General features: G+C 43.5%; 1 protein-coding gene across 2 annotated transcripts in view; it reads left to right on the forward strand.

The window, feature by feature from the left end:
* The first annotated feature begins 281 nt into the window (after positions 1 to 281).
* The window catches only part of LOC121647403 (anoctamin-1-like), a 70,887-nt gene continuing 54,643 nt past the window's right edge, over positions 282 to 16,525 (forward strand). For both annotated transcript variants that reach the window (XM_041996781.1, XM_041996782.1), the window contains exon 1: positions 282 to 564. In XM_041996781.1, the coding sequence (XP_041852715.1) occupies positions 472 to 564 (93 nt within the window). In that variant the 5' untranslated portion in view covers positions 282 to 471. The remainder of the gene's footprint in view (positions 565 to 16,525) is intronic.

Consider the following 16,525-nt stretch of genomic DNA (forward strand, 5'->3'; position numbering starts at 1 on the left):
AACACACTTGCTGTTAGTGACGGGAAGTGTTTTCAGTTCCTGAGTCATGCTGACATGTCATTCACATGTAACATACTTATTTCACATGACATGTGACCCCTCAGTGAGACTCAGAGGGATGTCAGCTGGACATGGAGGCTGCTGATCTTCCATCAGTGTTGAGTGAATACACAGAAAGTGAGGGAGGGCACTTTGTGTTCAAAGTTTTATCGTTGTCTAAGTTTAGATCTTGGCTTGCAGACTGCTTCTCAAGTAACAAGGCTGAAGGCACAGTTCAGGACTCCACTCTGCAGACAGACACTGATCAGAGCTTTACAGAAACAGGAAAGAGGGAAGATCCAAGAAAAAAAAAGCAGAGGCAGCCGAAGGGCAGTTAACGTCAGGAATAGCCCTTTATTCAATGGGAGACACACACAGAGAAGCGTAGAACACACACTGGACTATTCCCTTTGAAAACTCTCTACAGGCACCATGACCGAGGAACAAGAAATTAATCTGACTTCAACATCTGAGCAGCACACTCCACATTTCCTACGAGATGTCATCTTCCATGGAAAGTTCGGGGTGAGTGTCAACAAATACACAGAATAACATGAAAGTCAGAGAAGGAGACAAATGATCTGACAGAACCAGAGACCCGATCTGTCCAGAGTCCAAGTCTTACAAGACACATTGTTACAGGTCGTATGTGGAGATGTTTTGTTTAAATTAATGAATGTCTCAATTAAATAGTTAATTTGTGGAGTTAATGCATGAATTGCTTTGCTTTAAGTTTCTAAATTTAACTGGTCTGTCTGACTGGTGCTAAAGGAAATAATGAGGATATCAGCTGATGTAGCTGCTCTTCACTGCAGAAACAATGGTTCTTAGGAAGGAACGTTCCCTCCTGATGTGTGAGGAAGAACATTTTCTGAAGTTTTGGTTGAAATATGTTTTTCAGATGATTTGTTTTCAGACTGAAAGTTGTGTTTTGTGTTGTTCTTTGTAAACCAGCCAACTTCAGCAATCAGTTTCTGATGAGAACAGATTTCTTTACATCTCTTCAGGAGCTTTCAATAATTTCTGTAACCATCAGTTTCTTCTACATGTTGAGAGCGTGATGGAGGGAATATTTAAATGTGGTCGCTAGATGTCACTAAATCTCATGGACTTGTTTTACAGATCATTTTATGTAACGAAGAGGAGAGTTTTCCAACCGTCTGATTGTTTCTCACTGTGATAAATCTGTAGAAAACAATCAGGAACAATCAATCATACTCAAAGTATGAGCACTAACCATGACCATGAAATACTGGGAAATCTTTTAAAAACCATAACTGAGGTTTAACAAATAAGATCAGTGTGTTATCAGTCAGCTACTTGTGACTCACATTATTAATCTGTTTGTGGAATTAGATTTTGTAGGAAGTTCAAAAGAAAACAAGTGAACTACTAAACAAAAGATCCACGCTGCTACGTAATTAATTCAAACAGACTGACTTGAGTGGAGCAGGTTCAGGAGTAGCTGTTTAATCAGCGACTGCTCCTAAATCAAAATTCAGTCTGGATTCAGTTTGGATTTTCTTCCATGGGAACCTGGTTATAGTAAAATGGGGAAGCAAACCACTAACTATTTTAGGAAGAATATCAAGTTTAAAGCATGGTTGCTTTATTTTCACTCCACCTGCCTTTGGTTAATGAAAGACACAGTAAGCTACGTCAGTCTTGTTTACTTAGTAAGGAGACCTGGGTTATGCTTGATCTTGGGTAGGTGTACTTTAGTTTTCTATCAACAATCGCTTAGGGGAAGCTTCTTCCTAAAAATGGCTTCAAAGATTTGGAAAAAAATGTCTTCTAATTGGCTGAATTCCTCAAGTTGTGTTAAGAGATGGCTCAATAATGTGAATGTGCACACCCCACTATGTAAGTAACGTTTAGCCAAAAATATGTTGTTTTCTATCATGACTTCACCTCAGATTTAGCTGTACCAGATTTATGTGTGACCCAGAATCTGAAAGTGGATGGATGGATGGATGGATGGATGGATGGATGGATGGATGGATGGATGGATGGATTTATAGCGCTAATTCACAAAGTAATCTCAAGGCACCTTCACAAATTTATTGTTGTCTAATTATAATCCAGTTAAAACAAATCCATTATATGATCCACATTAGTCCAATTTATAATAATGTGTTCATATAAACCAACTCAAGAACTGTAGTTTGGAAGAAAGAAGCTTGTTTTTGACAACCCACCATGTGCACAAATCCAGACCAATAAACACGTTACGGTGACCAGTGTGCTCTCAAATCTGTTAATGCCTGCTCAGCTGATCACACCTTGCTCGCTACTCTGCTGGACTTTAAGACTTTGCAAGCTGGGACTGTGGCTGATGTGTTATATCCTCTGATTGGTACGTTTCTGGGCTGTGTTTCTTTGCCTCCCTCTGATACCTTAGTCTCTCACCGTTTTGACTGGATAGGTCCAAAGAAAAGTCAGATGACTGAGATGATAGATAGATAGATAGATAGATAGATAGATAGATAGATAGATAGATAGATAGATAGATAGATAGATAGATAGATAGAGAAGGAGAAGGAGGAAACTAGTAGTTCATGGTTCACACAGGCACATATTTACCCAAATGTATTCTTTGGATACGCTAGCATTAGCATGCTACATTTGTCAGTCTTATGTCAATCAGGTGTCACTATCTGAAGTTGAAGAAAGACAAATGTTGATAACTAACTATTTCGGTTGTTTGCCTTTATTTTATAAAACCTTTCAGTATTAATGAGGTTTACCAGAGAAACAGCTGTAAAATCTACTAGTCATCAGACAGCCATGCACACATCTGTGGAGACAGATCAGATTCAGATATGTAGTGAGAGTATAACAGCAAAAGGAAGCAAGGGGACATCTTCTCTAAATCATTGGGGCTGTGCAGATGTTGGAGACACAGGTCTGATCATTTAGTGGCCATGAATGTTGTCGAAGAAAATGTGAACAGGTGGGAGACCTGAGTTTGAATGGTCTCCCAGGCCATGGGTCATCAGGCAAAACCCTTAACGCTACAGCCTAACCACCTTCAGGTATAAGTTGCTCTGAAGAAAAGCATCTGCTAAATGACTTTAAAGTAGAGCTTTCTTCTCTAACAGACTAGTTAACAGGTGGTAGAAAGTATTTATGCTTCAGCTGTGCAGGGGCGGGTCTACAAATGTTTAGATAGGGAGCCAGGCAGGGGCACTGACCAGGGAATGGGTGGCACAAATTAGATATATTTATCAAAAGCCTTGATTTTATGTTATATTGAACTGATTAGTATAATTAAAGCAATCATCTAATTTTAAAAAAGTAAAGAAAAACCCAAGTGAGCATTGATTTTTTCTGCTGATACAATGCGGTAAAAAACGAACAGATTTCAGGCATAGTCACAAATGGTGATTAATCATGATTAACTAATTTTTAAGTTGTGATTAATCTGATTAAAAACTTTAACAATGCGGCTGCTTATGAAACTTTAACTTTAGCTGATGCCATGCAAACAGAGTCTGTAGCCAGAGTTAATTCTCAACTCCTATATACAGGTACAGTTTTGATTTGTTTTCAGCCGAGACTTGAGCTTAGAGGTGAAAGTTTTAAACTCAAATATGGTCTGAGTTCAGACTGTAATGAATTCCACAGCTTTGCACTTTTGTAAGAAAAGGCAGACGGACCAAGCAAAGTTCTGCAGTGTGGAAGGTTTCATGTTGATGGAAACTCTGGTGGCTCTATTGCTGTTGTGTGTCTGAAGTAGTAAACTAAGTAGCTCTGGTGCTAAAATATTGATACATTTGAATATTAATTTGAGAAATTAAGAAAGCACAAGTAACTCAAACTTGCAAAGCTTAATTTACAGAACAGCAAAACAACAAACCAATTAACTAAAAATCCACTGATCTTGACAGGGGTTGTGTGTAAGTATTTGTAGTTTTTTTCTATATATTTTCTGCCTCAGCTAATATCTTACAGTACTTCCACATCTGCACCACATGGACTTTATAGAAAAGTACAGTGAGGAAACTGAAAGACCATCATCTGTAATGTTGCACAGCTGCAGATAACTAGCATGTTTTTCCAAACATAGTCCTGCTGTAATCGTTGTTGTAGTGGTTCATCGTGATGATCATCTTCAGATACTGTATCAAACTTGCACAGCTGGATTTGAAGCAAAACCAAACAAACAAACAAACAAAAAAAAAAAAAAAAAAAAATTGACAAAATATTCTCTTGTTTATAAGCTGCGGTATCTTCTAAATTGGTTTGTGCATTCATGTGTCAGCATCACCCTTTGCCCGCCCCCAACACACGTCTGGGAATTGAAACAATCTTAAAACACCTGCTTTCAGAAAAGATGCCCCTACTGGAAGAAAGATTTCTTATCATGGAGCAATTTGAACCTGTTTGGGTGCTAAGCTAACTCAGATGTACCTAAGATTAAGCATAAAGTGAGTCAAAATGATCACAGAGGACTTTAAATTACATCTAAATGACTGTGATATTGGATGTATACAACTTTTGTTAAAAAATGATTACTCTTCTTTTTAAAATCTATTTATAATGCATGTTTTTATCCTGTTTTATCCTATTTGAGAATGTTGCCATTCCTTTTAGAGGTCTACATGAATGCAGTGCTGGGGACTGTGAGAACAGCAGATAATTTATTTACCTCGGAAAAATGGCAACGTGTTTTGATTCTGAACCATAAGTAAGAATTAAAAGATTTATTTATAAATAAATGACATGGATTGAAACTTAGCACTGGTCTCTGTGGGTTCTTATAGCTTCATGATGACAGCAGTCAAAACCAATATAGAACTGAAAAATTGCAACATAAAAAGTGAGTGAAGCTGCAGGACTATGTGGTAACTTATGAAAATACATATCTGGTGCTGGATTTCAGCTATCAATGACACTTTACCAAAGACCAACTTAGCACTAGCGCGAGCTGTTGCAGTCAGTCAGCTGGTTCACTGATTTGGCTGCACATAGCAGGACAAATTTGATAATGTTGTTAAATGTGTTCAAACATCGCTCTTGTCTGGTCGGTGTACATTACCTATCAAAAGTTTGGACACACTTTTCTATTAATGAGTAAGTGTGTCCAAACCTGTGACTGGTAGTGTATCTGCCCAATAAGAGAGTATTTATTTAGTAGTTTAACTTTTTACCTGTGTTTTTATTTTTATTTGACAAAAGTGGCATGAATTTCTTTAATGCCAAATAATATCCAGTGCAACATGAAATTAAATTAAATAAAAATTTTTTAAAAACTGATTGCTAGAAGGTAATTGTGATATTGTAGGAGGGGGAGCGTGAGACCGTGTGGACCTGCAGCGTGTTCAGTCGTTCTAGATGCTTCCTGCCCTGACTGCAGGAAACAGACAGGCTAGAGGTGAAGGCAGAGGTCTTGCTCCCTGAAGGCTTTCTGTTTTACTTTTTCAGGACACTAATGGTCCAGGGTTTGTTATTGGGGAAGAACATCAGTGTTCTTGTAGGGGTGATGATGTCTACACAGAAGTTGATATAATCTGTCACACACTCAGTCATGGCATTGATGTCACCTCCATGTGGTTTGCAGAAGACATTCCAGTCTGTGGCCTTAAAGCTTCCTCTCACAGCATCTTCAGCTTCACAGCTGCTTCAGGTGAGAGGAGACAGGTAGAAACTCAGGGTTTCTTTATGGTGAACCTGTTAGCGAGGAGGTTCACTTCATGGAATCAGTTACCATGGCAACATATTTGGAATGACCCCCAATTTCCACCAGGTGCGTGTGCGCTGCGGTTTTGTTCCAGACCTCTACGGTGAGTCAATCCTCACTGGGAGGATGTCAGATGCTCCCGGTGGGGAGTCTGCAAGTGCAGTCCACCTTGCTGGATCCGCAAGATCACGAAATCACAGGAGACTTAGAGATTCTTGTGATTCTCCACTTCCAGAATGAACGTCTCAAGTCCATGTTAAAAAAAAAAATAAAAATACTATGACCCCCCTTACCAATTAATGGCATAATATTTACATGGTTCAGCGAGCACAAATCTGCATGGGGGCTTTTATTGTGAAAATTACTGGAAACTTTTATACTGCTCCCATGTCTGATTTCCTGTCTGCCCCTTTCTGAACTGCTGAGCTTGATGCATTCTGGACGCATGCGCCATCAACAATAGACTTGGTGCGTATGTTTAGCGGAACAAGGAGCCACAACAAGGTGCTTCTGGGATGCTTCTGACATGCAGCCCAGTGCGCCCAGTGGAGACCAAACCATTGACTAAAATGGTTGTGAAGAGCTGTGGCAGCCATGGTGCAGCCATAACGCAGCTCACACACACCTGATGGAAATTGGAGGTAAGACTTACCTTGTTTTCTGGAACAGGCCCCAGATCCAGTCCTCAATGGCCACTATCCTGCAGGTATCTGGTCAAGGGTGCAGGTTTGGTTCTGACACAGACATTCCTGGAAGAAGTGCCTTGTTGCACTTAGGTGTTAATTTGCATTATCATTTAATAGAGTGGATAGGACATCTGGACAAGCAGATTTATAATGAAAAATATTCAATTCAGGGATGAAGATATGGTTATTTATTGTTATTTGTCTAAACTGAATCAAGAGTTGTTTTACTTAATGATTACTGTAATTTTATGACTTGAAGACATCTGATGGCATATTTGTTTCACAACAGTACTGTCCAGAGAAAAACGTAGTTTGTAGTCATCAACACCACAGAAATGTACTTTAATCACACACTACTTAAATTTATTAACTTAAAATGAAATCATTACAGCAAATATGCCTGTTATCTGATAGAATTATAAACCATTTCTACCAAGTACTTCATCATCTTTATAGCTGCAATAAACCTGAAAGACAATCTGTTATCATTTTGACTGCATTTGCATAGAAATTCTGTTCATTGTCATTAGTCAGCATTTAAAAACCTGATACAGTTATAATGATGCATTGTTGCAGAGATTTGTATTAAACAAACATCTATTTCTAGTCTGTATAATTTTATTTGAAGGTCAGGTAAACATTACATTATGATATATTATGACTTTTATTAGATTTAAATTAATTATGTAGCCCAAGTCACAACTCTGAGTACTAAAGCTCACCGTCATCATCATCATCTTCTCTCCTCTCCTCTTTGAACTCTCTGCAGCTTGATTTAGTCACCTAACAGCTATTACAACTATGATTATTATCACCATTATTAATGACTCAACAGCAGTTGGAAACTAATTTTTTTGTGCCATAAATTTCTACTGCGACTGAAGCCACTGTTAGCACCGCTAAGCTAACGCAGCCAGAAAGGCGCTAGCTCCTTTAACAAAGTAAGTCACAGTGGGGACAGACCAACCACGTTAGCAAGAAACAAAAGAGTAGAGCCAATCACAACAGCTGAAATGGGTAATAAGGTGGGACTTAGAGCAGCGACGTTGCTGATAAAGAGCACGGACCGCGCAGCTGTTTATGCAATGGAAAATAATCGGGAAAACTCAGGCATTTTGATGCAGATACATTGCTACAATCTCAACCCAATTCTACACTTTATCTGACCAACAGACACGTGTGAATGAGCAATCAAACAATTTCTGAAGGTCTAACCTTTTAATCCTACTTATTTGCTTAACTTTAACCTAAAATCAGACACTGGTTTCATACTTTACATGAGACAACATTGTTAAATCTAATTAAACCAACGTATCAGCTTTCAGTCTAAGAGAAGCATTGCTTTTGCAAACATAGCTTTTTTTTTCTCCTACAGAATTAATGTGAAAAGACTTGTTGAAATCAGAGTCTGAACTGGATCCAATTCAGAATGAACAAAAAAACAAATCTAAACTGGGTGGTTGTGGTCCCCTTACAAAACTGGCAATGACTGCGTAGTTTGATCTGTAGAAAGATTCCCTCAGACCTGTAGCCAGACGTTATAAGTAGACTTCATAATGTAAGAGGCTGAGGTCATGACACGGCTCATAATTCACGCACTATTTATGTCTCATAGAGTTTCTTGGAAGAACTACGGCAGCCATTATAACTGCTGTTCCTACTACGGTATGCATCTGCTGCACAAGCTCCAGAGATCACAAATTAACAAAGATTATATCTGTGTCCAGGATAAAGTCCAGAGACATCACTCTGTGATCATCTTCTTTTGTAAATTTAAGATGTTGTAACAGTTTACAACTGTATTAAAAAAAACTATATACTAATCTAATGTACCATATATTTTTTATACACAGTAATTAAAACACAAAGTACTTTACATTAAAAAAAAACATCTTAACCCAATATATAGCAGCAACATAGCCCCATTTAAAAAAAAAAATCAGATTTTGTCAAATTTAGTTAAAAAAGAATTTAATGATTTGTAATTTTCATCAGCCCATATTTTATAACCAAAAGAACACAAACAGCAAATCAGATGTTGAAACTGAGACATATTAACATTTCATGGAAGATCAGCTCATTTTGAACCTGATAAACATGATGCACTTGATGCAAGTACAATTCACAGACTATCTGACACTTTCTGGTAAATATACGGCGACTGGAAAAAGAAGATAATTTATTTTTTATTTAATTAATAAACATTTTTGTTACAGAAAGACATTCTTTGATGTAAAAGGTTTTCAGTTATACTGACATCATAAATCACTCCTAAAATCTGACAGTCTGTCTTTTTAAACTGTTCACAATTTATGTAGAGGATCTAAAATGGATAAAAACTACACGAGATGAATGTTATTTTTTAAAAAAAAATTATTTTTCAATTCTAAAGTAACAAATGGACACAAGTAAAACCAACAATAATGACCACACTTACAAAAGAAGAGGAACAGCTAAACAAATCAAATAGACAAACAATAAATAAATAGAATAAATAGGACTGGGCACGTTAATGTTATTTAAGCATTAATTAATTAATCCCATTATTTATTTTTTTTTTTTTCTGTGCATCAATGCAGTTTTTTTTTGTTTTTACTTTTATTAAAAAGAAGAGATGTTTTCTGTCTGGAACTTAAGAAAGCAGAAAAAGAACCAACGTTTCTCTTTGTCTGTAAAAACTCATGCAGATGGGCAGAAAATTGTAACGTTTTTGGACGGGAAACTGCAAACAATGAGAAATGCATTGTTTTTTTTCTTTTAATTAAATTCAGTTTTATCCTGGTGGATATAAGTTTTGAGACAAGACAGCAAAGGTAAGACATTTAATGACCATGTTTTACAAATGTGAAGCATAAATTGGGCCCTCTTTTGCCTCTGGTTTGGTAAATCTTGGTCATAGCGAGCTGAAACTTCAGTTTTGGATCCGTTAGATGTGTTCTTTCAGTAGAGGAGTCGTTTGTCCTTGTTCACACGTCAGATGGAAGGGAAGCCATAATTTGTGTTTACATATTTTTTCGGACTTTGTGTACCTGATCTCTAATTGTTTGTTGTCTTATCTGTGTTTGGTGGTCATAGAAATGCAAAATTAAGAGAAATTACAGGCCAGAAATCTGGATAATGAAGCAGTGAAGGTGCATGGATGGAAGTTATTGTGCATATTGTGAATATTTCTCTCTCCTCACCATCTAGAAACTGTAAGATTCTAATCCTGCTTTCTGTCTGTTCACCTGACGCTGATATTCATCACATATTGTTCCTTCTGTGTTTAGAAGGAAGCAGCTTCACATCATTAAATTCATCCTGCTGACATTTTACCTTTTAGTTAGTAAATCCTGAACATTTCATCCTTCTTTCTCATAAATATTTGTTTTTGTATATATTAAGAAATATTTTAACTGTTGCTGCTTTAAGAGAAAACTGCTGCTAAATCTGTTTTTTCTTTCTTTTTTATTTAGTGCAACCTTTCCAATCCAAAGAGCCATTTTTCCCTCAGCCAGCTAAATAAAACTCCTTTAGAGCTGCAAATGTTACGAGACTTTTTTTTTTTAACTTTCTAGTGTAGTACAGTTCTTCATCAGACATGACTTTACTAATTCTTAGGACTACTTAACTACTTCCAGTAACTACCATACTCATTCCTAATGTGACCGAGCGTGCTCTGCAGCTCTTCTGCTAATGCTATTTAAAGGGGGTCCAACCAGACCGGGAGAACAATGGCTCTCTCTCTCTCCCTCTGTAGCGAGAGCACTTAAGTCACTGATGTGGGATCCTGTTTGAGTAAAGAAGGATGGGCTGAGGCAACTGGTCCCCTCAGGATCACAAAGTTTATTACAATACAAAGAAACACATACAAGCAAGGTACAACCCTGACCTACAGCAGCAGGGGAGGAGGCACCACTCTACTGGCTGCAGCAACAGTCAGGTAGGGCTATCACAGTGGAGGGGGACTACTGTGCGGGCCCAAGCTGCTTCGTTAACACACAACATGCAGTTAAAACCAAATAAATTAAGCTTAAGAAAAACCACAGCAACCTATGTATAATCAAAAAGAAGGTAAAAACCAATACAAACGAAGCAGTGCTGGGCCACCTCACACCACTCCCAATCCTGTCTGTTGGCGCCACTGCGGGGCCTCCACGCCAACCGCTGGTAGCAGCTAAAATCAGTATCCTGAGGGGAACACAACAACGGATATGTATTAGTAAAAGGACGGCAAATAATAGAAACAACAATTAATCCATAAAAATAACTTTAAAAGAACTAATAATAAAAGACCCAGAACAAAACGGCAATGCGAGGATGTTGGCACCTACAAAACAAACAAAATCAAACAATTAATAAAAGCTCCAGGTGCCACACCAAGCTTGCCACACACACACAGTTACCTTTTCAGCAAGAGACAGGAGGCAGGAATAACCCTAAGCCCTCCTGTGATACACCCGTCTTTATAAAAGAGAAGAAAAGGAACCATTATTCACAACAATAAAACATGATAAAACACACGGCTGAGACGCCATACCTTCTATCTCTGCAGGGCGTTCCACTCGTGTGGCAATGAGTCACCTGGACCCTGAAACGGTGCCTACACCGGCAGGAGAGAAGGCAACTCAGCATGCTGTTTTGTACACAAATTATAACACACTTAAAATCGTCCACCTACCGAGCCAGGGGTGCACGACGCAACCAGATGCGGATGACTATGCCAAGAACCTACTACCGTGGCGTCCTAGCTGTCTTTTTATAGCCGCCGTCAAACAAGCCGGTGTGTGCGCCGTTCGCCGACCCGGAAGTACGCCGCCTATTCCTTCCGGCTCCTTCCGGTTACGTTCGTTCCGCCCGGTTACATCCACCCCCCAGCTGTTGAATTGGCGACCCGACAATTCTTTACATCCAAGGCCTGAACCATGCTATTGCCGAATTAGTCATCCCGGCAACTGAAAGGGCTGCAGCCCCCGTCCCACCCCCACTTGCCGAAATCGGCAACCGATGGGGATTACAATGTCTCCCAGCGGTCGATCTGGCAGATCTCCTTAGGGCGGCCTGGGGTTGGAAGCCTCTTGCCGACTCCTCTAGCGGTGATGCTGTCACTGCTACCCCCCCAGCGGCCTCGCCCCCCTCTGTGGGCACCAATCCCCGGTCAGGGGGTGGCATCTGCTCAACGGCTACCCATACCCCATCTTCTGCGTCAGGTCCCACTGGGGGATTCTCCACCTCTCTTAGGGAAGCGGGATGGGTTATGACCGGCACGGGTTTTACCATGGTGCGGTGTACATATCGTACTTCTGTCAGCCGATGCACCGGAGCAACTCCATAAACCTGACCCCCTTGATCAGGCGAGGTGACCACTTCCCAAACATCGGGGGCCCATACATCCTGTATTTTGTTCCGCCCACGGTGTGACTTATCTCGAAGATACACCTTCGTCCCCACCGGTAAAACACCATCCTCACTTCGCTTATCGGCTCGCTCCTTACGCAGCATAGCCACTCGTTTCATTCTATCCCTAGCATTCTCTATCGCTGCCTGCAGTCTCTTCTGATGGTCATATACCCACGTACACACCTCTCCTCTCACTGGCTCCTCAACCCGTCCTAATAGGAAATCGACCGGCAACTGCGGCTCACGGCCAAACATCAATGAGTAAGGGGAGTATCCTGTAGTCTGGTGGGGTGTTGTATTGTAACTAAAGAGCAGCTGCGGGAGATGTTCCGGCCACGAGAGTTTTTGCTCGGGGGGCAGGGTGCGAAGGAGGTCGTGCATCGTCCGGTTAAACCGTTCGCACTGGCCGTTACCCTGGGGATGGTACGGGGTAGTCCTGGATTTCTGCACGCCGTACATGGCGCACAATTGGCGGATTATCTCCCCCTCAAAGTTCCGGCCCTGGTCAGAATGCAGTCTAGCTGGTATTCCGTATTTATAGAACCACTCTTTAACCAGGATGTCAGCCACTATGGGCGCCCGTTGGTCCCTTGTAGGAAAGGCCAGAGTAAACTTTGAGAACACATCGGTCAGTACCAACACATTTTCCCTACCGTCCCTAGCTGGTTCCATTAATGTGAAATCTACTGCCAGAATGTCATTCGGTCTGGCCGCCAGTAAGTGCCCCATAGGGGCCCTCAACTGTGGCCCGGTGTCCCTTGCCAAAACACACCGCTCACACCGCTGACACCAGTCCTTGATCTGTTGCCCCATCCCAGGCCAATAGCACCTCTGGCGGATTAATTCCGTGGTGCGCTCAATGCCCTGGTGTCCATGATACGTGTGAAGCTGTTGGAATACCTCTTCTCTCAGGCTCTCCGGGAGCACCAACTGGTGAACGCAATCGCCACCATCAGGTCGACTATAGCTTCGGTGCAGCAACCCCTTCCTTACGCTCAACCGGTCCCACTGTCGCAACAGCCCCAACACATCCGGCGTGAGCTCCTGTCTCTCTAACGGGCCTGGAGCTCGTTTCTGCTGCAGATAGTCCAGAACCACTCTGATGGAACCATCTGCTCCTTGCAGGGCAACCAGGTCCTCGGAGGACCTCTCTGGGACAAAAGACACCGTATGTTGAATGGCTATCAGTTGACTGGAAACTGCAACTCTTACCATTTCTGGTATCATCGTCCCTAGGCGCTCCGGCACTGCTGCAGCCTCCAGGAAGGGCGTCTGCTGCCTGGACAGAGCGTCCGCATTACGGTTGGTGCGTCCCGGGCGATACCTGATGACATAATCAAACACCGCAAGTTCTGCTACCCACCGCTGCTCAGTTGCTCCCAACTTAGCAGTGTTCACATGGCTAAGTGGGTTGTTATCCGTCCAAACCACGCACTTCTGGCCCAAGAGGTACTCGCGAAATTTCTGCGTCATTGCCCATTTCATAGCCAGGAACTCCAACTTCATGGAGCTATAGTTCTTCTCAGCTGGAAGGAGACTCCGGCTCGCATAGGCAATAGGACGCGTTTTTCCTTCCTGTTCCTGTGACAGGACGGCTCCCAGACCCACGTGACTGGCATCCACCTCTAAGATGAAAGGCAACTTAAAATTAGCATAAGCTAACACCGGGGCAGAGACCAGCCTCCTCTTTAGTTCCTGAAAACTCTGGTCACATTGCGGGCACCAGCCATCCCCCAGTAAACTACTGCGGGGCCGCTTTTTGTCGGTCTTTGCCGCGACCAACCTGTGTAAGGGGGCCGCCAACATGGCGAACCCTTCCACGAATCGCCGATAATAGCTGGCGAACCCCAAGAAGGATCTCAATTCTGCCACGCTGGTCGGGACCTTCCACTCCGCCACCGCGGCCACCTTCCTGGGGTCAGTGGAAACCCCGTCTGCCGAAACAACATGGCCCAAGTACTGTACCTGTGTCTGAAAAAAAACGGCACTTCTCCAACTTGGCCTTCAGGCCCTGCTCCTGAAAACGACTCAACACCAAATCCAGACGATCCAGGTGTTCCTCTACAGTTGAGGAAAACACTATTATATCATCAAGGTACAGTAACAAGGAGCGACAATGTTGGTCGCCAAACATCCTCTCCATCAGTCGCTGAAATGTACTCGGTGCGTTGCATAACCCAAACGGCATTCTCTGGAACTCGAACAGGCCGAAAGGAGTACAAAAGGCCGTTTTCATTTTGTCTTGTTCGGACACGGGGACCTGATGGTACCCACTAGCCAGATCGATCGTTGAGAACCACTTTGCCCCAGACAAAGCATCCAAGGACTCCTCAATCCTTGGCAATGGGAAACTATCCCTGCGGGTCTTACCATTTAATAACCGATAATCGACGCACAGCCTCAGGCTGCCGTCTTTTTTTCGAACCAGTACCACAGGGGAAGCATAAGGGCTACAGCTCTCCCGAATCACCTGACTGTCCAAAAGCTTGCGTATGTGCGCCCTCACCTCGTCATAATCAGATGGGGGGATCCGCCTATAGCGCTGTCTGATCGGCGCCTCGTCAAGAAGGGGGATATCATGCGCCAACAGGTTAGTGCACCCTAAATCAAGGTCGGATGTAGCAAAGACCGCCGCACGGTTTAACAGCTGTGTCCTAACCTTTTCTTGATCTTGTGACGAGAGTGCCGTTAAATCCAACGTACTAATCTGTCCTTCCACAACCCCAGTTCTGACCTCCTGTGCAGAAACCGTAGCCGTAAGGCTATTTCCTTGTTGTTCCACCCAGGAAATCTCTGTTGGTAAACTAACAATTTCCGCGGTGCTTACGGTCCCCAATATAGAACGGGGTTGTAGGGTCACATCTACCTCGCCCACATTCACTACCGGCAGCCGTATCACACCTTTGTCCACCGTTACCATCGCTGGCGATATTAATATTCCCGCAGGCAAGGACTGGTCCGGTCCGAGTGGTTCGATTAGCACCGAAGCTGCCTGCTCATTAAACACCGAGGAGCATGTCGCCGTAACCCACGTTACCGTGCCCCCGGGGATAACCACCGGCCGCTTTCCCCTCACACGCGCTGGGCCAAAGTGGGGACCTCGGGGGTCCGACTGGACAAAATGGCATTGTTGCAAAGCCTGTTGCCACAAGGGAGCTTGCTTAACCGCTGGGAGATCAAACAAATCAGGACCATGCTGGCTAAACAATTCCTGATAGCACTCCCTGATCACGTTCATTCCTAGTACCCCCGGCGTCTCCGGAACCCCTGGCCCCGGCGGGTCCTTTACGACCAAAATGCCTCGGCGCGGAACCACCCTCCCCAAGACCTTCACGTCCAACTCCACGTACCCTAAATAGGGTATTTCAAGTCCGTTAGCTGCCCGTAATTGTAACCAACGGCAGGGTCTAGGAACAGACTGAAAATGCTTAGAAAAAAAACTTTCCGTTACCGTAGTAACCATCGACCCTGTGTCTAGCAAACAGTTAGCCGTGACGTCTCCTAACTGGACAATTACCTGTGGACAAGGGGCCACCAAACTGGGCCCCGACGCAGCAGTCATGGCTGAATTGGTCTCCTCTCCTCTCGGCATTCGACTGGGACAGTCGGGAGGGACCAGTCCCCTCATTTCCTGAATACCTGCAACAACCCCTTGACGGCGTAGTGTCTCAGGCTGCAGTACCTGGGGTCTGACAAGGTCATTCTCACAGTCTCGGGCATAATGGCCACGCCCTTGGCAACGCCTACATATCATAGTGCTGATCTTTTTCTGTCGACGGGGGGGCCCAGAGGCCACCTGCAGGGCAAGCATGCTCTGTGTCAGCTGGTTGATCTGTTCCTGCTGTCTCACCAACAGTTCCCTTAACTCAGAGACATCATCCTTCTTGTCTATTCGTGGGGGGCCCTCGGTGCTCCATGACCGTATTGTACTAACCGAAGGGGTGGGATGACCACCACCCCTCGGAGCCTCGAATCGCCCCTCACTTTCCCAGCGGATAGCCTCCGCTCTGACGTCCAAAAGGCTGGACCCCGGGTTCTGCCGTACCATTTTTTTCAACTCTCTGCGTAAACCCGGGTCCAGCACATGCTCCACAAACTGATCTCTCAATAGAACCGGCGCGTCAATGGTCCTACCCGAAGCACTACGCTTAATTCTCTCCATAAGGCAGTACAAAGCATGTGAAAATTCTTGGAAGGATTCCCCTGGGTGCTGTCTCCTAGAGAAGAAACCCTGTTGTAAAGCCACATAGGACTGTGCGCAGCCGTACAAGTCTCGGAGTGCAGCAAAGATGGCCTCCGGATCCTCCCGCTCAGCCCTAGGCCTATACCGGATTTCCTCCTTAGCCTCGCCCTCCAGATGATCATATATAAAATATGCCTGATCAACTGGTTCCAAGTGGCGAGCTCTGAGGGAAGCCTCCACCTCCTCTATCCAATCCTCCACCGGGATCCCAGATGATCCCCTAAAGATCGGACATCTCCTCTCACGAGGAAGGTACAGCACCCTCTGCACTCCAGGAGGGCCATCATGTCTCACAGAGTTAGTTACCCCACTCGGGCCAGCATTACTAGCTGCTGCGCTCGATGGGGCCTGTGTTTGCTTTAGCTGTTCATTCTCCGTACGCAGCGCCTGAACCAAGTCTCTCAGCTGCTGAACATCGTCCTCCATGGCCGTAGGTAGGAGGCAGGTGGGCGGGTGACACCAGGGGGAGGGAGGGTCGTACCCCCTAGAGGTCGT

Source organism: Melanotaenia boesemani, chromosome 10 (genome assembly GCF_017639745.1).
Source record: "Melanotaenia boesemani isolate fMelBoe1 chromosome 10, fMelBoe1.pri, whole genome shotgun sequence".
NCBI lineage: Eukaryota > Metazoa > Chordata > Actinopteri > Atheriniformes > Melanotaeniidae > Melanotaenia > Melanotaenia boesemani.